The sequence below is a fragment of the Caretta caretta genome, chromosome 20 (assembly GCF_965140235.1).
Source record: "Caretta caretta isolate rCarCar2 chromosome 20, rCarCar1.hap1, whole genome shotgun sequence".
Taxonomy (NCBI): Eukaryota; Metazoa; Chordata; order Testudines; family Cheloniidae; genus Caretta; species Caretta caretta.
This window is the reverse complement of record NC_134225.1, coordinates 643,791-666,233: the sequence shown is the minus strand read 5'-3', so window position 1 is coordinate 666,233 and position 22,443 is coordinate 643,791. Positions and strand designations below refer to the sequence as shown.

At 40.3% G+C, this 22,443-nt stretch overlaps 2 protein-coding genes across 4 annotated transcripts in view; one reads left to right on the top strand and one right to left on the bottom strand.

Moving 5' to 3' along the window:
• The first annotated feature begins 727 nt into the window (after positions 1–727).
• LOC125627511 (transmembrane protease serine 12) lies at positions 728–22,301 on the top strand. Of its 3 annotated transcripts, XM_048831679.2 has the most exons (5): positions 728–1,009; positions 3,095–3,293; positions 4,548–4,819; positions 7,826–7,968; positions 21,508–22,301. In XM_048831679.2, the coding sequence occupies exons 1-5, from the start codon at positions 868–870 to the stop codon at positions 21,613–21,615; spliced, it is 864 nt and encodes a 287-aa protein (XP_048687636.1). In that variant the 5' UTR covers positions 728–867; the 3' UTR covers positions 21,616–22,301. The 3 variants fall into 3 exon arrangements, with proteins under 3 accessions (XP_048687636.1, XP_048687637.1, XP_048687635.1); XM_048831680.2 differs by lacking the exon at positions 21,508–22,301 and having other exon boundaries at positions 735–1,009; positions 3,095–3,179; positions 7,826–12,803; XM_048831678.2 differs by lacking the exon at positions 21,508–22,301 and having other exon boundaries at positions 736–1,009; positions 7,826–12,803.
• The window catches only part of ATF1 (activating transcription factor 1), a 32,919-nt gene continuing 24,943 nt past the window's right edge, over positions 14,468–22,443 (bottom strand). The window contains exons 5-8 of the mRNA XM_048831676.2: positions 22,294–22,424; positions 18,895–19,077; positions 18,630–18,789; positions 14,468–17,378 (exon numbers count right to left, since the gene is read on the bottom strand). Of these exons, the coding sequence (XP_048687633.1) occupies positions 17,234–17,378; positions 18,630–18,789; positions 18,895–19,077; positions 22,294–22,424 (619 nt within the window). The 3' untranslated portion in view covers positions 14,468–17,233. The remainder of the gene's footprint in view (positions 17,379–18,629; positions 18,790–18,894; positions 19,078–22,293; positions 22,425–22,443) is intronic.

Below are 22,443 nucleotides of genomic sequence, written 5' to 3'. Positions count from 1 at the left end.
TTAAGACTTTTTGCTCTTCTACAATTACTGAGAACATTACTGATAAACACTAACCTGTAGCTACTCTGCCCAGTTCTTGCGATGCATGAGTGATTGAAATCCTTATTCCTCTCAGCAGTAGATATATCTTTGCCAAAAAAAAAAAAAAGACAGGTTTCAGAGTAACAGCCGTGTTAGTCTGTATTCGCAAAAAGAAAAGGAGTACTTGTGGCACCTTAGAGACTAACCAATAAATCGTACAAAAGCTCATGCTCAAATAAATTGATTAGTCTCTAAGGTGCCACAAGTACTCCTTTTCTTTTTGCAAAAAAAAATGGTGTGTGTTGTTGAAAAAAGTTGTGGTCCTGTAGCAATGTTATTCTGCGATAGAACCATATTGTTTCTCAGTGGGGAAAAAAGTTACTAGAGTAGTTGACGGAAACAATTTATTGGAGAAATTAAATTAAAACGCAATTTTTAAACTGCAAGTGTGTGTTTTTGTTCTTTTAACTGGAGAATTATACCTGCCTCTTCCTCTCCTGCCCCCCCAAGCCACAGACGTCAATTGTTGCGCCCAATTGCTAAGGAGACCCCCATCCCCTCACACCACCCTTCCCCACAGACCTGCCGTCTCCCCAGCCTAGTCACCACGCTGCTCCGCTTTCCATCAGACCCTGCGCCTCCTTGTCCCCCGCCCCCACGCTGAACCCTGGTCCCTCTTCTCCCCCGACAGACTCAAGCCCCCTCCTGCCCCAAACTGTGCCCTAAGCCCGATCCTATTGTCCCACTCCCCCCTTTCTACATGGCCGCCACAGCGGAGGCACGCGACCAGGGCAAGGCGCCTCTCCCCGGTCACGTGGCCAGCAGCCTCGCGCCAGCGGCGCGGGAATGACCGTTGGACGAGAACCAGCCGCCATTTTGTTTGCTCCCAGGACGATGTGGCCGAGCCTCTGTGCCGCCGCCCTGGTGGCGGTGCTGCTGCGAGCGGGCCGCAGCGCCGGGCTCCTGGCCCCGCGGAGCTCCACGAGCAGTAAGGTTCCCGCGGCTGGGAGTTGCGGGAGGCCGGGGGCCGTCGCAGCGGCTTGCGGGGGCCGTGCCTGAGGCACCGCAGAGCCCCGAGCCCCGCACTGCGCGTGCGCACGCTGCCCACTGTCGGAACCAAATTTTCCGTTACTCTTTGGTGCGACTCGAGTGCGCTTGCGCAGAGATGAGTGCCCCCCCCGAGTTTCCCGGCCCATGAGGCTGCGCGCCAACCTCCCCGTGTCTCTCCAGGGCCGGCTGGGCAGAGCCCTGAGGGGCGGGCGGGAAGGGCCCAGGCGCCCGCTCCCGTGGGAGGGGCTGGTAGCTTTGGTGCTGTCTCCGCCGCCCGTGCGCTGCACCGGGGGCGCCGCGGTAACACGGAGCGAGAGCGTCAGGCCGCGAAGCTTTCGCCCCTGGCCCGCGCCGGCGGCTGGAGGGCCGGGGGAGAGGAGGAGGAGGTTGTCCCCTGGGAGTATGTCAAGTACTTCAGGCCTCGTCAGGCCCCCACGAGCAGTGCCCACGCCATCACAGGCATGATCGGGACGGTGAAGTTGCTGATCGCCTCAGCCGAGCGTTGCTGCATATGCCACATAAGGGAACCTGCAGGGTGAAATCCAGAGTCAAACCCTGCGGGTTTTGGAGCCCCGTGGTCTGGATGAAGTGTTCTCGCTAGGCTGCTGCGTTGGAAAGGTCTGGGGGGGAATCCCAACATGTGCTGGAAGCCCCTTCCACTCGGTGGTGTTGGAACGATTTGTATAGTAGGGGTACTGAGAGCCGTTGAACTAAAGCGTAAACCATGTATGTGATAAGAAAAGGAGTACTTGTGGCACCTTAGAGACTAACCAATTTATTTGAGCATGAGCTTTCGTCAGCCACAGCTCACTTCATCAGATGTGTACCGTGTTTCCACGTGTTTCCACAGTACACATCTGATGAAGTGAGCTGTGGCTCACGAAAGCTCATGCTCAAATAAATTGGTTAGTCTCTAAGGTGCCACAAGTACTCCTTTTCTTTTTGCGAATACAGACTAACACGGCTGTTCCTCTGAAACCTGTCATGTATGTGATAGAAAACCCTTCAAGCCAGAGGGTTCCGCGCCCCCCACCCTGACACCTAGTTCCAGTACCTATGCTTACATTTGGTATCGGTATGGAAAAGAAGGGTGGTCGAGTGGTTAGGGTGCTGTCCTGGGCCATTCAAGCCCTCGCTTAAATTCCCCGCTGTGCCATAGGCTTCATGTGTGATCCACGAGTCAGTTAGGGAGCTGCGACTCAGAGACTAGCTGTAAAATGGGGATAATAGTGCTTTCCTATCTCGTGGATGATGCTAAATCCATTACAGTGCTCAGATACTATGGTCATGGGGGCCACATACCTACCTAAGATAGATAGGTATCCTGGGTAGCTGACTCTGTAAGCCAAGCCTGAAGGTAATTCCGAATACATGATAAAATGCTTCATCACCAGAGTAAATACTGTGAGTCCAGAAGGCAGGAATGTCATGTGTTTAGAGTAGGGAACTGGAAACGCAGATGAGCTGGGTTCTGTTGCCAGCCTTGCTGCTGACCTGCTGTGTTATGTTGTTTACCACACCTCAGATAATACTACCCACCCTTTGTAAAGTTCTTTGAAGACCTTGGACATCAATGCAAAGTCTAATGTTAAAAGTCACTTAAACTTTTCACTGTGAAATAATTTCAAAATTCTTGCATAGCTTTAAAGAAGAGTTTGCACTATTTTTATTAATACTTTTTAATTAATTGTTGGTACAGTCACGTTATATAAGCACAATATCGTATAAGACACCACTGCAATACATACCTCTGTGCAACTTTCTGTACATTTCTTAAAGGCAGTTCAACCACTTGCTTAAAGTGAGCCCTATTCAGCAAAAGCACTTAAACATAGATGAAGGGATGGACTTAAGCACACACTCAAGCACTTTGCTGAACCAGGGCTCTAAATGGGAATGCAAAAACTAGTTGTAATAACATTGGTAAACCTTTTGTAAAACCCATGCAGAAAACACTAGAAATGCACAAAAAATCTTCATATTGCAATCTGAACAATTTAACTTATTGTGTTTTGTTTTGTAGAGTGTGGAGAGCGGGTACTGGTGGATATGATATCAGGACCTCGGATTGTAGGTGGACATGATGCACAGCTCGGAGCATGGCCGTGGCAAGTTAGTCTCCAAGTTTACCAATATGGCGTAGGATTTAAACATCTGTGCGGTGGATCTTTAATTGATGAGTATTCAGTGCTGACAGCAGCGCATTGTACTAGAGGACATATGTATGTATTAAATTCTAAACCTCTTCTGTTAAGTTAAGTGTGAGAAAGATATAACTGACCAGAAATGCATCACCTATAACTTCCATAGTGTAATTTTAAATCATATCAGCATTATCCTTGAGCAAAATGGAGGACCAGATACTACACTATGGAAATCAGTGCGAGTTTTGCCAGACTTGCATGGATTGGGTTCTAAGGTTGTACAACAATTACTGAGCAGTAAACGTCTGACTCCTATGTCCCAATATTCCCCAGTGTTGGCATCCACTCGGCTCAGAGGAGCTTAAAACATTCTGTGCAACTTACGCCCATAAGTAGCCCTCCACCAGAGGGTCTGTAGCTACAGTAATGGTGTTTGGAGATCTCTGCATCCCCAGCATGGGGCTCCACATCAACAGTGCCAACACAGAGGGCAGGCTTAAGAGTAGACTGAGGTTTTCGGCCAACATTTTTCAGGTTTTTGACTAAATGTTGAAATTTTTTCCAGGAATATTTTTTCCCCAATCAGCTTTACTGTTCAGTAATGTACTGCACTAGCAAAATGTTGCAATATTTGGGTAGTAAACATTGCAGGGGATTTTTCAGTTTTTCTAAAGTAAGCAGTACTTCATCTCTTTTTTCTATGAGGTTGTAAAACCTTTATTTAGAAAATACTAAAAGACTATCAGAGGCTAAACTTTCATTTTACAGTACAGTAATAAACGCCTCAAAAGAGGCTTATTAATCTACTTACACATCCTTAGGTCCCCAGAGCTATCTTAAGTTACAATGCATACCTCTCCAGCCCCAGAGCAGCCCAGAATCTAGAAGGTGCAAAGATAGCTTAATGCCACTTTTGCTGTGAGTACTGAGCTGCACCTCTTAGAATCTCACCTCTAGACTTCTTTATTAAAGAGCCTGTTTCTTTTACTGTCAGTATGCCATGCTTCTTTCACTAAGCATTCAACATTTCTATATTAAAAAAAAAAAAATCTGTTTGTATCTTTTCTCCAAACAACTCACCACTGAGCTCCACAGGCATAGCTGGGCAGCCAAATCTGAATATTAACTGAAAGTATTGATCTGGATTTGCCTTCCAAATATGAGGCAATCTCTCATGAACTTGTCCCAAAGGTATTTAATATGGGATTTTCAAAGCATGTTGTCAAATGTGCGTAAGTTGCCAACAAAACAAAACCAATTTTAAAGAATGCAAACAAGTAATTTCTTTATTGTACCACAGATGTAAGAAATTAATTGTTGATTCTCTTTTAGGGACCCATACTACTGGAGGGTTGTGATTGGCCTTCATGATACTTCCAGACCTGAGAGACATACTGTGAAAAGTAGCGTGAGAGAGATTTTTGTCCATTCAGAATTCAGAATACAGACATTTGAAAATGATATTGCATTATTTAAACTATATAAATCTGTAAACTACAATGACTATATTCAGCCCATCTGCTTACCCTTTGTTCACATTCATCTAAACATCAACAACCAAACAGAGTGCTTCATAAGTGGTTGGGGAAGTATTGCAGAGAAAGGTAAAGATTTGCTTGATTTTTTTTTTTTTATTAATTAAACTAACTGGTAATCCAAGAGATAGCTGATTTCAAGTAATGCAAGCTGTCAGGGTTCCTTCCCCACTCTGAACTCTGGGGTACAGATGTGGGGACCCGCATGAAAGACCTCCTAAGCTTATTTTTACCAGCTTAGGTTAAAAACTTTCCCAAGGCACAAACTTTGCCTTGTCCTTGAACAGTATGCTGCCACTACCAAGTGATTTAGACAAAGAACAGGGAAAGGACCACTTGGAGTTCCTGTTTCCCCAAAATATCCCCCCAAGTCCTTACACACCCTTTCCTGGGGAGGCTTGAGAATAAATAAGATGAGCACAAACCAGCCTTGGATTTTTAAGACCCAAAAAACCCAATCAGATTCTTAAAAATCAGAACTTTACTAGAAGAACAAAAAAAGATAAGAGAACAACTCTGTAAGATCAGAATGGAAGATAATCTTACAGGCAGTCAGATTCAAAACATAGAGAATCCCTCTAGGCAAAACCTTAAGTTACAAAAAGACACAAAAACAGGAATACACATTTCCTCCAGCACGGTGAATTTACAAGCCAAAACAAAGAAAACCTAATGCATTTTCTAGCTAGATTACTTACTAACTTTACAGGAGTTGGAGGGCTTGCATCCTTGATCTGTTCCCAGCAAAGGTATCACACAGACAGACAGAAACCTTTTTCCCCCCTCCAGATTTGAAAGTATCTTGTCCCCTCATTGGTCATTTTGGGTCAGGTGCCAGCGAGGGTACCTTAGCTTCTTAACCCTTTACAGGTGAAAGGATTTTGCCTCTGGCCAGGAGGGATTTTATAGCACTGTATACAGAAAGGTGGTTATCCTTCCCTTTATATTTATGACACAAGCTTACTTGCTGTGAAGGCATTATTTAAATGATGTGGTTCTGTTTTAGCTTCAAGGGAAGCTTTTTTGAAACCATCTGTTATTTTTGGCATTTCTTTCCTAGATACTGCTGCCATTCATGCTCTCCTTGGCTTTATTCCAAATGCATCCTCCTTTTAATTACAAAAACCATGATGTACTCCTACTGCCTTCATTTTATACAGAGAAAGAGAGAATTTGATGAAGCATGAAAGTTTTAGTACCTGGAATAACAATACCATTAAAACTCTACCTATGGGCCTCAGGTTATTAGGATTAGGAATGACTTTTTTTAAGGTAAAAAGTCAAAATGAAGAGAACAGAGTATTTTTCAGTGCGACTGAGCCCACTTAAAGGAATCAGCTCTGCTTAGCACAAAACTTGATTGCTTAAAGTGCAGTTCTGCTAATATTGTGAAACTCTGTTAGGTGTTTTTTCACATACAATTTTCAGTTTACAAGTAAAAAGTTATTTTTTCTACCCATCAGCAGCTCAAACTCACAAAAAGGTCTGAAAGTCAAACTGGATTCAAATCTCCATGTACATCACCTGTAAATCATTCTGCAAGTCAAATTCAGTTATACCCCCACTGAAGGCAACCCAGGGCTGAACAAGTGTAACTGAGGGCATAGTTTGGTCCTTAGTCTTTAGTCAAGGGATAATGTAAAAGAAGGAAGAACTGAACTTGACTTTTAGATTCTCGTTTCAGTTCCCAGACATTAGCACTTAGAAAAACGTTATACTTAGCAACAGTAAATTAGATATAGAAAGTCTGAGGCTATGTAGGGCTCCAAATGAGTAGGGGGGCTGGCAGGTCTGCACAGGATTCTCTCCTCTCCTCTCTAAACACCAATGAGCACAGACTCAGCGTGTAGTAACTTTCGTAGTGGAGCTGCCTCCCTAAGGGAAGATACAAGGGCATCGGGGATCAGATGAGCCTGTGAGACACAACATGGCCCCTGCGCTTTGAAAGTTCTAAGTACAAGTATCTCACATGTTTCTTCAGAGTCAGAAAGGTCAAATAACACCTTCACCCCCAATCCTGCAATGACTTACGCATGTTGTCACAGCCATGGTAAAAATCCTCCTGCTGGACACACCAGGCTACTGTCTTTGGCTTCCAGGCCCATGTGCTTCTAAGCTTCTTGAGACTGAACAGAATCCAGGTACTACCTCTGCAGGCCCACACGTAGGGTATAGATCCTCTGTCTCACATCACTTCTGAGCTGAACGCCTAGTCTAACTGCATCAGCTCCATGACTAGTGCCATCTCCCCCAGACTCCCCAGTAGCGTAGCCCACTCTTTTCCAGAGTCCCACCTTGTAGGAAACTGGTTTACAGTTTACCTCTTCAGGGACACGATAGTGGAAGCAAACAGACACATTAGATAGCACAAGACAAGAACTATATAGATCCAGACTAAACAATAGAAAACCTGTACACCATTCCCTACCTCACGTTAGTTCACTCTGAGGCTCTGTTTTTTCTAAAACCCATGTCTAAAACCTTTTATTTTTGTTCTGCTTTTGGGGAAATTCCACTCCTTCAGACCCCAGACCCCTGCAGAGAAGTTAGAGAAAATTGGTTCTCCTAGCTTCAGCCAGCCCATTGGCCCATTTGAATGGGCGACCAACACGATTTAAAGACTCTCCTCCATTGTACCAGGTCTGGGAGATATGTAACACAGCCTTGACACAAATGGTACACTGAGACATTCAGTGATAAAGCAAAAAGAAAAGGAGTACATGTGGCACCTTAGAGACTAACAAATTTATTTGAGGGTAAGCGTTTGTGAGCTACAGCTCACTTCATCGGATGCAGTCAGTGAAGTGAGCTGTAGCTCACAAAAGCTTATGCTCAAATAAATTTGTTAGTCTCTAAGGTGCCACAAGTACTCCGTTTCTTTTTGCGAATACAGACTAACACGACTGCTACTCTGAAACCGGTGATAAAGCAGTTTCTTAAAGCCAAATCGTATTCATAAACATTCTTAATTTTCAGCGCAAGTAGTCGCACTGAACTGAAAAGTATGTGCACAAAAATGCTACAATTGTAGTAGCAAAATGGTTCATCTTCTATATGTTCTATGTTCCATTACAGGTGAAGGCTCACCTATATTACAAGAAGCTCCAGTAGACATTATTCCTTCTGATATTTGTAATGGTTTTGAATGGTATGCAGGGATGATTAATAATAATATGTTTTGTGCTGGCTTGGAATCTGGAGGTATCGATAGCTGTCAGGTAAGACTGGAATTTTCTATTTGTAAATGTACTGTCCCAGCCTTCTGCCATGGAAATCTGACATCAGAACTCTCATTGGCTTCATTGGGACCAGGATTTTGGGCATTAATACAGTAGGAATAATAAACAGAAAACAATGGTCAAGTCAGAAGAGTGAAAGGTATCGGACAAACAAAAGGAAAGAATGATGATTTTAGAGAAAAATAATCTGAATTTAAAAACAGTGATACACAGTAGAAGGAAAGACCAAGTTGACAGAAAGAAGGAAGAACAAAAACAAGACAAATTGTTTGTTTATGCAATGCTTGACATAAAGATGATTACAATAAAATACAAAAGGTTTTATTTATATGTATAAATATGCACAAACGGTGCACATATGTAATTATATAAATATAATGTGTCTGTGTAGCATACATCCACACTAAATCTGTGCATTTAATATAAGTTCATGCTTCTTTGTGTTTGACAAGAAGTACCTATACATGTTGGTGAGCAAAGTGGTTTAGTTGCAAGATTTTCAGAAGTGCTCAGATCTTAGCATCTCCCATTGAGATTAATGGAGAATCTTCACCGCACCAACCTTCAACCCCCCCTCATTGAGAACAATAGGAGCTGCTAGCTGCTGAGCTCTCTTGAAAATCTGGCCCTATGCATATATGGCCCCAGTTTAGTCAATGTGTCTTAGAGAATAAAGACGAAATACAGCAAAGGCAATAGGGAAAGGAGGAAATGAGACAAAAGTTACTAGCACAAAATGAACATCTAGGATTCACTTTTAAGTCACCAGAACCCCTTATATATTAATTTCCTTCTAATTTACCATTGTTTATAATTAATTTTGTGTGTACTATGGGTGTAGTGATGATTTTCACAACAGCATTGCCCTGATGTTTCAAAGTCTTAATACTATGATTTTGGCATCAAACTGATAAAATTTCATAATTGTATGCAGTGTTGTAGCTGAGTTGCTTGCAGATTATTAGAGAGACAAGATAGGTGAGGTAATATCTTTATTGGACCAACTTCTGTGGGTGAGACAGATGAGCTTTTGAGCTTACACAGAGCTCTTAGATGAAGAACTTTGTGTAGCTCAAAAGCTCAACTGTGTCACCCACAGAAGTTGGTGCAATAAAAGATATTACCTTGTCTTGTCTCTCTAGCATTTCATAGTGCTGCTAAAACCAAGTCATAACACTATTAAATATCATTATTACAACAAGAAAATTGAGTATTTCTGACTTCTCCTACTCTTTACTGAGAGATTCTATTGAAATCTCTTGCACCATTTACTAACTTCAAAACTATACACTAAAGCAATAAATAAGCAAACAAGTATAAAAGGATATTATTACATTTTGTGGTCTGATGATAAGCTGTTGGAGTTCCACTCAATTGGAGTTCCACTCAATTGTGGAGTCACCAAGACTCCTCATTAGTATTATATAATTTTAATAAGAATGGCCATACGGGGTTAGACCAAAGGTCCATCTAGTCCAGTATCCTGTCTTCCAACAGTGGCCAATGCCAGGTGCTTCAGAGGGAATGAACAGAACAGGTAGTCATGAAATGATCCATCCCCTGTCGCCCATTCCCAGCTTCTGGCAAAGAGAGGCTAGGGACACTTCAGAGCATGGTTTTGCACCCCTCCCCATCCTGGCTAATAGCCATTGATGGACTTACCTCCATGAACTTACCTAGTTCTTTTTTGAACGGTTATAGTCTTGGTCTTCACAACATCTTCTGGCAAAGAGTTCACAGGCTGACTCTGCGTTTTGTGAAGAAACAGTTCCTTTTGTTTGTTTTAAACTTGCTGCCTATCAATTTCATTTGGTGACCCCTAGTTCTTCCTTATTTATAGGGCCCTACTAAATTCACTGTTGCTTTTGGTCAATTTCATGGTCATAGGATTTTAAAAATCATAAATGTAACGGTTTCAGATACTTAAATGTGAAAGTTCAGAGTGTTGTAGCCGTGGGGGGGGCCACAACCCAAAGGGACGTCATGGGAGGGTGTCGCAGTACTGCCGCCCTTACTTCTGCGCTGTTGCTGGCACTGCCCTCAGCGCTGGGCAGCCAGAGATCTGCAGCTGCTGGCCGGGCGCTTGGCTCTGAAGGCAACACGACCGCCAACAGCAGTGGAGAAGTGAGGGTGGCATGACACGGGGGGAGCCTCACTTTTGGGGCTGGCCTTATGGGTGAGCGACGGCCCAGGGTACCATGGTGTGCGTGGGGGTTTCCATGATCACCTCTCCCACACACACAGCCAGCCCAAGGCACCTTTAACTCCTGAGCACCGGGGCGCTGGGCCCAGAGCCAGGGAGGGGCAGGCCTGCAGGCACCCTGCCTGAGGGCTCCTATCATATGTCAGGCTCCAGCTGCTGGTCCTGGACGGGCTGGTGTGGGATGGGACCTCCTTTTAACCTGCAGGGGCCTCTCCTGGGGCCAGGTCAGCCCCACCTCCAGGAACTACCCCCAGCTGCCGGAAGCAGTGCAGAAATAAGGATGGCATGGTACGGTACTCCTTTATTGCTGTGGTGCTGCCTTCAGAGCTGGGCTGTCACACAGCAGCCGCCCCTTTCCAGCCGCCCAGCTCTGAAGGCAGCGCGGAAGTAAAGGTGGCAATATAGCAATCCCCCCTAGAATCGCCTTGAGACACCCCCCCACCCCATACCCCACTTTTGGTTTGGAACACCAGTTTGAGAAATGCTGGTCTCCCCTGTGAAAACTGTATAATATAGGGTAAAGTACACAAAAGACCAGATTTCATGATCTGTGATGAGTTTTTCATGGCTGTGAATTTGTTAGGGCCCTACTTATTTACTTTCTCCACACCAGTCATGATTTTATAGATCTCTATCATATCCCCCCTTAATCGTCTGTTTTCCAAGCTGAAAAGTCTTAGTCTTAGGGAGGATCCTTACTGTACTGATCTGTTTACACTGCAAGCATGCTATGTAACCAGCTCTCCACATGGAGTACACAGCATGCAGCTTTGTAGCATGGCAGTACCTCTCCATAGAACAGGGGTTCTCAAAGTGGGGGTCAGGACCCCTCAGGGAGTTGAGGTTATTACATGGGAGTCGCGAGCTGTCAACCTCCACCCGAAGCCCTGCTTTGCCTCCAGCATTTATACTGGTGTTAGATAAAAAAGTGTTTTTAATTTATAAGGGGGGGTTTGCACTGAGAGACTTGCTGTTTGAAAAGGGTCACCAGTAAAAAAGTTTGAAAGCTACTGCCATAGAACACTGATTACGATTCAGTTCATGCCATAACTGATACAATGGACCTGGAAGACATTAATAGTAAAACTTAGTCAAAGGAATGTAGAAGTAATAAGACATACCACATACCCGTAGAGGCTGTAGAACTGTCTTATTTACTTCTTCAATGAGGAAGCTGTATTTAACTTGATTTGATTCTTGCTAGTTTTACCATCAGTATTCAAGTCAAAGGGCATGAATTTGCAATAGGACTTCAAGGTTTGGGCCTTAGAGTGCAGATATTGGGCCCATTAATGTGAAAGACAGGTAGTTTATTTTCTATAATTAAAGATGATAGTGTATTCACAAGCATTCTGTCTACCATCCTATCCACCTTCTTCAGCAGTCTTCCTTTGAACAGGTGATTTGGGAATTGATCAAGCCATTACTGTTTATACAGTGGAACTCAGCATTTATTTGCATATATGCATAATTCAGATAGATAACTGAATTTAAATTCAGTTATTAATTTGTAGATATGTAGCTTAAGGGTGATCTGAATGCTAGAATGTAGACCTGTGGAGGAGATAAATTTTTGAGAACTTTAGTAATATAGACTATAAGAAACCTATTGTAGGTATGATAGTCTGGCCTGGTTAAGGTTACCAGATGCAAATTTATCATGATTCATCCATATATTTGGGATATAATTTTTTTCTTTTTACCATTAGTAAAAGTTAGATAATTATAATCTTAATTCTAATGTTCTGTGCCTTAGAATTTCAAAATACTAGAAATAACAATATGGGGTCTGTGTGTGTGTCATTTTTGTCTTGTTAGGGAGATAGCGGTGGACCGTTAGTGTGCTATCACCTAGGTACCAGCAAATATTATCTGATAGGGATTACCAGTTTTGGATTTGGATGTGGCCGACCCAAACTTCCTGGGATCTATGTACGTGTATCTCGATATAAAAAGTGGATAAGTGCTCATCTTATTAGTGCCACCAGGACCCTGAGCACTACACTTGCTCTGATTCTGTTGACGGTGGGGTGGACAGCACACTGCCATTTGGTTGCACTAGAGACTTGAGAGGCCTCTCTCAGATTCTCTGCATGACCAGGCAGCCACTCGTGCTTTTTATAAATACGTACCCTTAATGACTGTGGGTAAATGCTCCTTGTTTAGTAAAAGGCATATGGTTTTTCCTTTTCTCTAGCCAACTCACCCATGTGCACATCCTGCCATAAAGCATTTTTTAAAAAATATTATCACAGGTATAAGTAAAAACTATTCACAATAGAGAAAGATGCTGTACAATTGCATGAGTATATTCTAGGGGGCTTGAACTTTACAAGCATGATGAAAACCAGCCTGTTTTATAGCATGTTGTTATAAGGTTATAGTTGTTGTTCATTAAATGAAGGACCATGAAAGAAAATGTACATTACAGTGGTTGGCTGGCACAGCACAGTGGTCCCTTGTTTGTTAAGGTAAAGCAGAAAATTCATAATTTAAGAAAATCATAATGTGTATTCTAGTCTAGGCTTAAAGGGACGTTGTCATGTAAGTGATTGTTCAATATTGTAACATCTTAGCATCTTTAAAATAAAATGTATTTTCCACCCAGATAGATACAGATTTTGTTTTGTTTGTGGAAAAAACAATTTAACTGTTTCATGTGCTGGCATGTTTGTGCACCAGAATAGTTTGTGCACCATTTCTGTAGAACTGTCAGTACAGTTCTATAGAAATGGTTTTGGGATAAAAGGACACCCCCGTCAACTTGAAATCTAGCTAATAAAAATTGTTAAGAGTGGTTTCAGGTAAATACATATGCCCAAGTCCCCTGAAAGTGTTTGTGATTTTACAATCATACTTTTCTGTTTTCATAGAATAGACTATCCGGGTTGGAAGGGACCTCAGAAGGTCATCTAGTCCAACCCCCTGCTCAAAGCAGGACCAATCCCCAACTAAATCATCCCAGCCAGGGCTTTGACAAGCCTGACCTTGAAAACCTCTAAGGAAGGAGATTCCACCACCTCCCTAGGTAACCCATTCCAGTGCTTCACCACCCTCCTAGTGACAAAGTTTTTCCTAATATCCAACCTAAACCTCCCCCACTGCAACTTGAGACCATTACTTGTTCTTTCTGAGACTGACACAAACAGGGGGAAATGTCTAACAGACCGCAATGGGAACAGTCCAATTTTCAAGGGAACTTCACCTGTTTCCCCCCCTGTATGGTACACTCCAAGCACGCCCAATCAGGTCTCCAGCTGTCCCCTGTCTCTGGGCAGGGACCCTTGTCCAGCTTCCTTCTTATTGGGGGTTTTAGGGCTGCAAACTCCCATCATATACTGTGATAGTCACAGCAAGTCAGTCTGCCTAAAGGCCAGCACCTGTGCTGTTCCATCTCTCTGAGGACAGACACAGCATTTTTACCAGGTACCACGCAGCTCTTTCTCAGCAGAGTACATTTATTGTAAGAACAAAAAAGCATACAGAGAAAACATGTACAAACGGATAATAGTTCCTGTATGTATGTTAAAACCTTACCAAAGGTCACCCATCAGTTTTATGGGGCCCTTGTAAGCCAAATTCTTTCCAACTCCTCCATGAGGATTGTGGCCTCTTTTAGACAGAGGGTTCTGTTTGCTGAATCAAAGTGAAGGCCCTGAGTCAGTTCAAGCTCAGCTTTTTATACAAAAGCCATTTCTTTGAGTATCTCTCTGGAAAACCCAGTTTTAAGCAGTATATCCGAACATCCCATGGGCTGGTGGTTCTCTGGTGTGGTTTACAATCCCCAGGGTAATTACCCTCCACTGTTTTTAGTTCCTGGAGGAGCTGTGATAACCCTCCCCGATAGAGCAGAACACAATAAGACAAAACCATTCATAAATTCAATACAGTGGTCCCCAAAGATACTGCACAGGATTGCAGTATGTGTCACAGGAACTATGCAAAAAGTAAACAGAAAAAAATCATTTCTTTTTTCTCAATCTCTTTCAATTACAGTACTTGTAGGTGTTGATTTTTAACAACAGTAGGTTGAGTGTTTACAGATAGAAGGGGATTGTTACAGTTAACTTGTGCTCCCTCTTCTGGAGCAGAGTGTACAGTATTTTCTAGTTTCAGGTAGCTGTTGAGGTTTGTTATATATAAAAAAAAAAAAGCTGGACCATAGAAGAAACTCTACATCGTGATTTTAAGAGTGATTAAATTTTGGACCAAAGTTACTCAAAAGCAGCCCTTTAACTAAATAAGTTGTGATTCAATAAATGAGGAACATTAGAATTGTATTTTGGGGTCTTTATTATTGAGGTCAAGAGTTGCAAGCACCTATTTATTTCAACAAGTCTTTACAATTCATATGAAATATGTAGCTCTGGAGGTAACTAGACCAATAGTATTCAATGTTACACCCTTTCCAAAATAACTTCCTCCTGAAAAGTAATCACTCAAGGAACAAACCTATGTGACCACTTCATACTTCCACGATAAAGAATATACCTTTGCTGCTTCTTTCCAAACACTACTGCATCAATAGAGTAAAACTGACGGATTTTTTCTCTCTGGCAGTAATAAAAGTCATTCAGCTGCAGAACAGAGCAGGAATCAGCAACCATTTTTTGTACTGTAATGATACTTGCCAGTTCTTTCATTTAAAAAAAAAATCCTTTATCACAAAAAAAGAAATTTTAAAAAGAACAGCAATGGCACAAAGTTGGAAGCAAAATACCACAAAGAAGAATTTCAAGTTAGTTTCATTTACAGGAAAGCCATTGCGTAAAGCTTCAATATTGATGGTCCGATTCTGCCTGCAGACCCAAGTCTGTCTCCCTTTGAAGTTATTGAGAATAGTGCATACATATTCAGTGGCAGAGTTTGACCGAGTCCAGTGCTACTGAGGTGCTTATTATCCTGAACTCCCACTGACCTTAATGGAAGTTCTGAGGCACTCAGAACCTCCTAGGATGTCGTCTTTACCCAAGCAGGGTTGAGTGGCAAGCATGCAAGTTTTTCTAGTGCTGGGCAATAAATGCATTTGAAACATTTCATAAAGATTTTTTGACACGAGTAGGAATTCTAATGTATATTTCAGTTCTATTTAAAGCAACTATAAAGCAAACAATATCCCATAATAGCCACATATGTTATATTAAACTTTGCAAATACAAAATATTTATCTAACCCACTAACAACTCAGTTGTGGAATTCAGAGTCTGCTCAGTAGGAAGCTCAATATATATAGTAGACTAATTAATAAAATAAATGTTGATAGACCTTATATAAACAACATACAAGGGGAGCAAATACATTTTTAAATTTCATTCAGGACTGAGCTAGTACAACTCACTGGTGGCCTTACCACATTTTAGTAACACAGATCATGGCACAATTCTCATTGAAATAATGGAAGCAGTATCCAATCCTAACTACAGAAAATAACATATTCACTGTTCATGCAATAACCATTGTCTACACAATATTTTATTTATATTCAAGAGTCCTGATCATGTCAAACATCCTTTAACTTTTACTGGAAAGAAACAGGTCAAAACGATACATACTAGGATCCCCAACAGTATTTTTGCAGTAAGTTCAAGCACGTGCAGTTTTTACTGAATATGGAAAAAAAATGCTAATCTGTTTCTTTTTCCCAACAATATTCGTTAGGGTTTATTTTTCAGGTCAGTTGCTTACAAAGACAAAAGTAATTCAAATATTTTCTACTCCAAAGAGAATCTAATTTTACTTTGTGCTAACCCATAAAAATATATAATCAATAATCTGAGACACAAAATATCTATTTGTTTACTAAAAGGAACTGTATAAACTGTTAAAATATGCATATAAACTCCATTTTAGAATTTGTAAAGGTAATAGTTTACTTATAAAAATATACCAGCCGTTAACTATTTTCAATAGAGCATTTTCTTACAAAGATGCCATTACTTCACAAAATATTGCCTGCCTTACAAAATCAGTCTGGTAATTGTGCACTTTTATTTTTTTAATTTATAAACCCTATATTAGAACCATATTAAACCCTTTGGTATGTATCTTTAGCTTTTTATTTTACTGTTCTTTTTTTTGGTCTGTAAACTTTTTAATTAAGCATAATATGATCTCCAAACAGAATAAGCAATGCATGTTCAGTTGTATATATAATCAACACACAATTTATTTTTCAATTATAGGTTATCACACCCAGTAACCAAGAACAAAACTATTTAAAAAAAAGCATTCTCTTGACAACTTTTGTTCAGCTATACCCATTCTGCCAAACTGTTGGTTTAAAGTAATTAAATGTGTTGAATACTCGTAAGAAGTCAACATCTTATTCATGTGCCTTCGACATCTTTCAGGGTTAGGCCTGAAAAATAATTTTCCCATTGCCTTCTGCAAAACCTCTCCAACTTTAACAAACACAACAAACATTTTACAAAAAAAACAAAACAGAACAAAAAAAACCCCACCTTTAAACAGATTGCCAGCTGAGAAAAGTAAACATAATTTATACTTTTAGCAAAGTATTAGCTTCTCTTTATCTTCTACACCTGAAAGTTAGAATTTACAGGTTGAAATAAAAATATTTACATACAAACAACGGAAAGAAAAGATAAGGATCATAAAACAGTAAGAAATTAAAACCTATACTGGTTATATATGTTGCTAATAATTTTCAACTAATGGCAAGGATTCCATCTTATCCACATTTTAACTGTAATCAAATATTACTGTTGTTACCAAATTAATTTGTAGTTCAGGAAATTCAAATTACTTGTCAAATAAAATGTACATGTCCTTTTATTGCCGATGTAACCTTGATTTTAATGATGTTTCCAGTTCTGCCAGCAGGAGTTTTGTTGAGGTTTTCTTGTTTCCTTTTTGTAGTTTGTCACTAACATGTTGTAAATAAAATCTTTATAGTCTTTAAGTTGTGAAATCTAGGTAGAAAAGTTTCATTTTTGACCTTTCATTTAATTTTAAAAAATTCGGTATAAAAAATTCCCCATGGAAATTTAGACAGTCCACAAAAAGTTGTGCCTCCTTTTCTTACACATTTTTATGGCAGTAAAGATCTTTCAAAGTTTTTAGCTCTTCAATTAGAGTTTTGTTTTGATTTTCCAGGACCGCAACTCGATTTTCCAGACATTTAACATATTCTTTCTTCTTTCTACGGCATTCTCGAGCAGCTTCCCTGAAATCAAAAGGCAGAAGTTGTCAATTACTGTATATCATTAGGTGTTCAGTCACTCATGTTTTGCTTTGAATACTGACTCCATCTGAAGCTACCATTCACACCTGGGGAGAAGAAGATCTTTACAGAAAACTAATTTTTCTGTTCACCTCACATGAAAGCATTGACTGATCAAAGAAAATGATCAAAACAAAGCAAAAAACCATAAACATTTTGTTTTTCTAAAGTTAATGGCCTTTTCACTATGAGCATCAGAAACTTTACAAAGCTGGCTCTATGAGAAACCAAAAATGCAACCCTGGGGTCAAAAATCATTGGTTTCCAGAAAGTTCTGGGTCTCATGTTTCTCAAGAATTAAATGACATGTACTACCCTAGATAATGCACGCAGATGGCACTGGAAGTTTTGCTCTAGAGCAAGTAGATTGAAAGAAAACATATGTCACTATATATGCAGAAAGAAAATTAAAATGAGACATCCTCTATATACACACAAGAGTAGTCTGAACTGAATATTTAACAAAATTAAGGTTAGGGTACTCATAAAGAGGAGGTTTTGTTTACTTACGGGCATTAGCAGAGCAAACTGAAAAACTACAGGGCAGTTCAAGGAATGTGTTAAATATTTGGTTAAGCAAAAACTGGTTAGCTTACAGGAAAAAAAGTTCACGTTTTCCCCCAATTTTTCTGGGACAAAATCTTTAGTATGTTTGGGTCTAGCTTTCTGACATTTTCTAGTGACACTGGGTGTAGGATAAATAATACATAGGTGACACAATTACTAAATTTATGTAGGATTCAGAATTTTGGATACATAATTCTAGTTTTCGCTAAAGATCAAGGAATACTGTCAACCTAAAACCAAGAAAAACATTAGAGAGACAAGGTGGGTGAATCTTTTATTGGACCATCTTCTGTTGGTGAGAGAGACAAGCTTTTGAGCTACACAGAGCTTTTCTCAGTTACTTGTCTCTCTAATATTCTGGGACTGACATGGCTATAACAACACTACATTGTTAATGACACAAAATTAAGTGAAAAGAGAGGAAGCTTCTAGTCTTTCATAGTATAGTAGTCGTAAATGTTACTCAGCTATAGCAGGTAAAAATCATTTTCAGACAGAATTGTGATTTTCAAAGGTGACTATACCTTTAATGTATTTGCCATCTGAAGTTATAATTTAGCATGCTGTTTAAGAATCTGATTGCAGCTATGAAGTTGGTTACATAACAGTACATGGAAACTTACATACCTGTTCTTCATAAGCCTTATTTCTCGTTTCAACTGTGGATCATCTGTCTTGGTTGTCTGAGATGTAAGGGTGACAGGAGATGTCATCACTACAGTCTGTGGGAGGGAAGTGGTTGTTGGCGTGGTGCGGATCTGATATGTCTGCATGTCTCCTGATGCAGCTGTTAAGACAGCAGAATAAGTTAAATTAAAAGGAAAAAAAATCTTAGAAAGCTACACGTTTACGGGAGACAGTATTCCAAAAGTTTTTTGTAATACATACTCACTCTGCACTACCACCTGGTTGCTGGGCACAAGTATCTGCTGACCATCAGATGTCTGTGCATACTGCAGTATTGTTGTCCCAGGCTGAGTGCCACCAGCATTTGTCATTGTCAATGTCTGCAGACCCTGCACACCATCTGTACCTGAACTGGCCAGCTGCAGTGCTCCGTTTGGGGCAATAGTAACTTCAATGAAAGAGAGAGAAAAAATAGGGTAGATATACAGAAAAGGTTTTCCTTCTGTGTACTGAGTACATTCACTTCCAATAGGCAATCTCCTATCTTAAGTTGGTACTTTAAAAATTAGCCCCAAGATTTGAAGGCCAATTTTGTTCCATCTTTAAAGACTGATTTGACAGTCATGGGGCAGTCAGAGACACTGTTGGGTTAAAACCAAATATTTACAACAAAATGTCCTTACATATGATACTAACATCCAGTAGGCTATTAAAGTGTAAACAACCTAATTTATTTTCCAGGATTTGGGCGGTTTGTTTACTGTTTTGCATTTCACACAGCTTGAAGACTGAAAAGAGACTCATCAGCTTCTGGTCACTTTCAGGCTCATGCAAAAGTGCAAAGTTGCAGTGTTTGGGTTGCAAACATTCAGGGAATACTTAATGTTTAACAAATTGCTTTACACTTCCTCCCCCACAACGCCATGGAAATGTCTACTCGCCTCAGGTTTTATAAAACCTTGCTTATGCACATTTTAAATTTTGGACCAAATTTGACACTTTCAGTTTCACTGCAATATAGGAACATACAGACTAAACTAGCCATGCCAGTTATAGGCTGCATTGGCACGCCAAGCCAAAAGGCTGAGGCTTATTTGCATATATATTTATGCATTTACATAGACTGGCTTGCACCCATGAAAAATTCACTATTGGTAGAAATAGTGCTCCCTTCACTCCTCCCCACCCTCTGCGACTGCCTGAACAGCTCACTGTTGACGGACTAGATTGTGACATTGTCAAGTGGTGAGATTGTGACATCAGTGGTGAGTGACACAGTGGTTATGGGAGAGGTTGGTGGTAGAAGCAACATATGTTGTAACTATTATATGTGGACATTTTTGTAATTAAAAATAAATGCAGAAAATTTCCATATTTGCCTATATTTTCATTTAGCCCCTAAAAAACCACAGGGGCCTGATTAAAACCAAAAAACCAGCAACCAGCAACTCCTGTTATTCTTAATGGGAGGAGAAGTGTCTTTTTCTTAATGGAAGCTGCTGGGTGCTGATCACATTTGAAAATCAGGCCACTTTATTTAAATGCTTACATGGGAGCTGAACTCTTCTGCACTTTTGAAAATCTTGCATACAAAGCTTCTCCTATTTTTAACATAGATATCACAACAAGATGAAATATTAAATCCCCATGTAGTTTACTAATTTACCCAAATTGTTTACATTCTAAACTACTTGAAATTTTCCAGTAGATATTTTCCAAGAATTAAGTATTAATTAATTTTCTCCAGGATAAATAAACAAATTTATAATTCTACAATGTCATTTAAGGGGAAATTCAAGCCTTATTTGATTAAAGAAATTATCCAAGACTATAAAGAAATGTCTTTATTTATGATTTATATGACATTTTACTGTTTTAATCATTTAATGGATAAGTTGCCCCTAGACTACTGTTACCCTGGAGCAAAATACGTTTTTGAAGTGAAGCATGTACTTTGACAATGAACTGAAGATCGAAACTAGCCATGTCAGTCACACTGCACTGGAACTACTGCATGCTTATCGCATGCAATATAAAAAGAAAGGGGAAAAATATATTTTGTTTTTTTTAACTACAGAATTTCAATTCATTTTTAACTTGCAAACGTTTTGAATCGGACTCAATTTAAAACAGCATGCTTACTTTTAGTAATCCTAGATTTAGTTGGCAAGTAAATATGTTCAAAGTTTGGGGTAATAGGGCAGATCATTTGGTCTCTGCCAACAGTTTACACTTCATACACAGTAGGTGCACAGACATGGGGAATTGTTACGTTAAAAGGCCAACAACAAAAGAATACAGACACATTCTAACATCTCTAGCTGGGAGTAGCTGCCATGCAAAGCATGTTCAATCATTTTGACTTGTTAGGCTGGCTAATGGGTAGACAAGATCAACATGGCCTTTGAAATGTTAGATTTAGAGCAAGGAAGTTAAAGGATCCTTCCAGAACTAGAAGGGGGAATGACAGCAGGAACAGAGGACAACAATCGTATGGAACAACTAATTTATTTCCCCAAGCTGATCAAATAATACTTTGTTGAAATGCTGATGTAACTTCCCACCCTGATACTATAATCTCCCACCTTTGAGATTAAAGTAATCACAGGGTAAAAATGACCAAGGCCTTGCAAGAAGGGGAGTTCCTGGGACACAGACAGGGGAGGGTGTGTCTCCTGGATGCAATCTGACCAAGGTGGTCAGTGAGGAACAATGTCTTTCTAGAAGGAGGAGGTATCTTCTGTTATTACAGCTAATGGCTAAAGTTAAGGTAAGCCTAGCTAATCTTTTTGCAGTTTCACGACAGCTATGTTATGTATACTGTTTCTTTTGTTTAAATATTATTTACTTTTGCTATACTTAATCTTGTTTTAATTAGATCAGTTGTAGTCTTGGACTATTGTTTTGGGGCATTTCATGCATATCATGGCAGAGAGAATACCTTCAAGAAGAAGGAAAGGCTGTCTGGAGCTGCAACCCACTTTGAGTTCTCAGTCAGAAGAGCACAGACTAAAGGAGTCCTTTCCAATAAGGTGTGCCATTTGCAAGGATGAGGGCATAAGGAAAACACCTAAGCACCATGGAGGAGAACCAAGTTGAAAGGGATGCAAGTTCCAGATCTTATAGGAAAAGCACTACAGCAAACAATTAATCATGACAATTACTAAAAAAGTTTAATAAGTTATATTAGAAAGGAAGAAATTAATCGGAGAGGAAAGTTGGTCTTGTGATTAAGGCACTGAACTGAGAGTCAAGAAATCTGGGTGAAATTCCTGGCTCTTCCATCAGCTTCCTATGTGACATAGGGCAAGTCACTTCAGCTCTCTCTGCCTCACGTCCCCATCCGTAAAATAGGGATATTACTACCTTATTCCCACTCTTTGATTCTACTTATATGGTAAGCTCTTTGGGACAAGGATGATCTGTCTCTTACTACGTGGATGTACAACACCTAGTACAATGGAGCCTTGATCTCACCATGGGCAACTAGCCACTACTATAATTCCAACAAATAATGATAACTGGAATAGCTATCATTTGTACTGCCAATCCTTCCACAAGCTCATCTTCATGTCAAATATATGAGATACAATATAAACTTTCCCCCAAATAGTTTTGTGTAACAGAAATATGTCTAGTTGGGTGTGTATTTAATATAACATACTGTACTGTCCACTGCTGGTCTGGTAGATAGGTGTGGGAACAGACATAGAGGTGACAGTAGAGACACCAGGACTTTCATCATCTCCTTTTCTATCTCGTGCGTCTTCGGACGAAAGATCTTTCAAGATTTTTCTATGGAAAAAAAATTTCT

Coding starts and splice junctions, on each gene's coding strand:
- LOC125627511 (XM_048831678.2), top strand. CDS start 868: ATGACCGTTGGACGAGAACCAGCCGCCATTTTGTTTGCTCCCAGGACG. Junction 3,294..4,547: donor CATTGTACTAGAGGACATAT/GTATGTATTAAA, acceptor ATTCTCTTTTAG/GGACCCATACTACTGGAGGG. Junction 4,820..7,825: donor GGGAAGTATTGCAGAGAAAG/GTAAAGATTTGC, acceptor GTTCCATTACAG/GTGAAGGCTCACCTATATTA.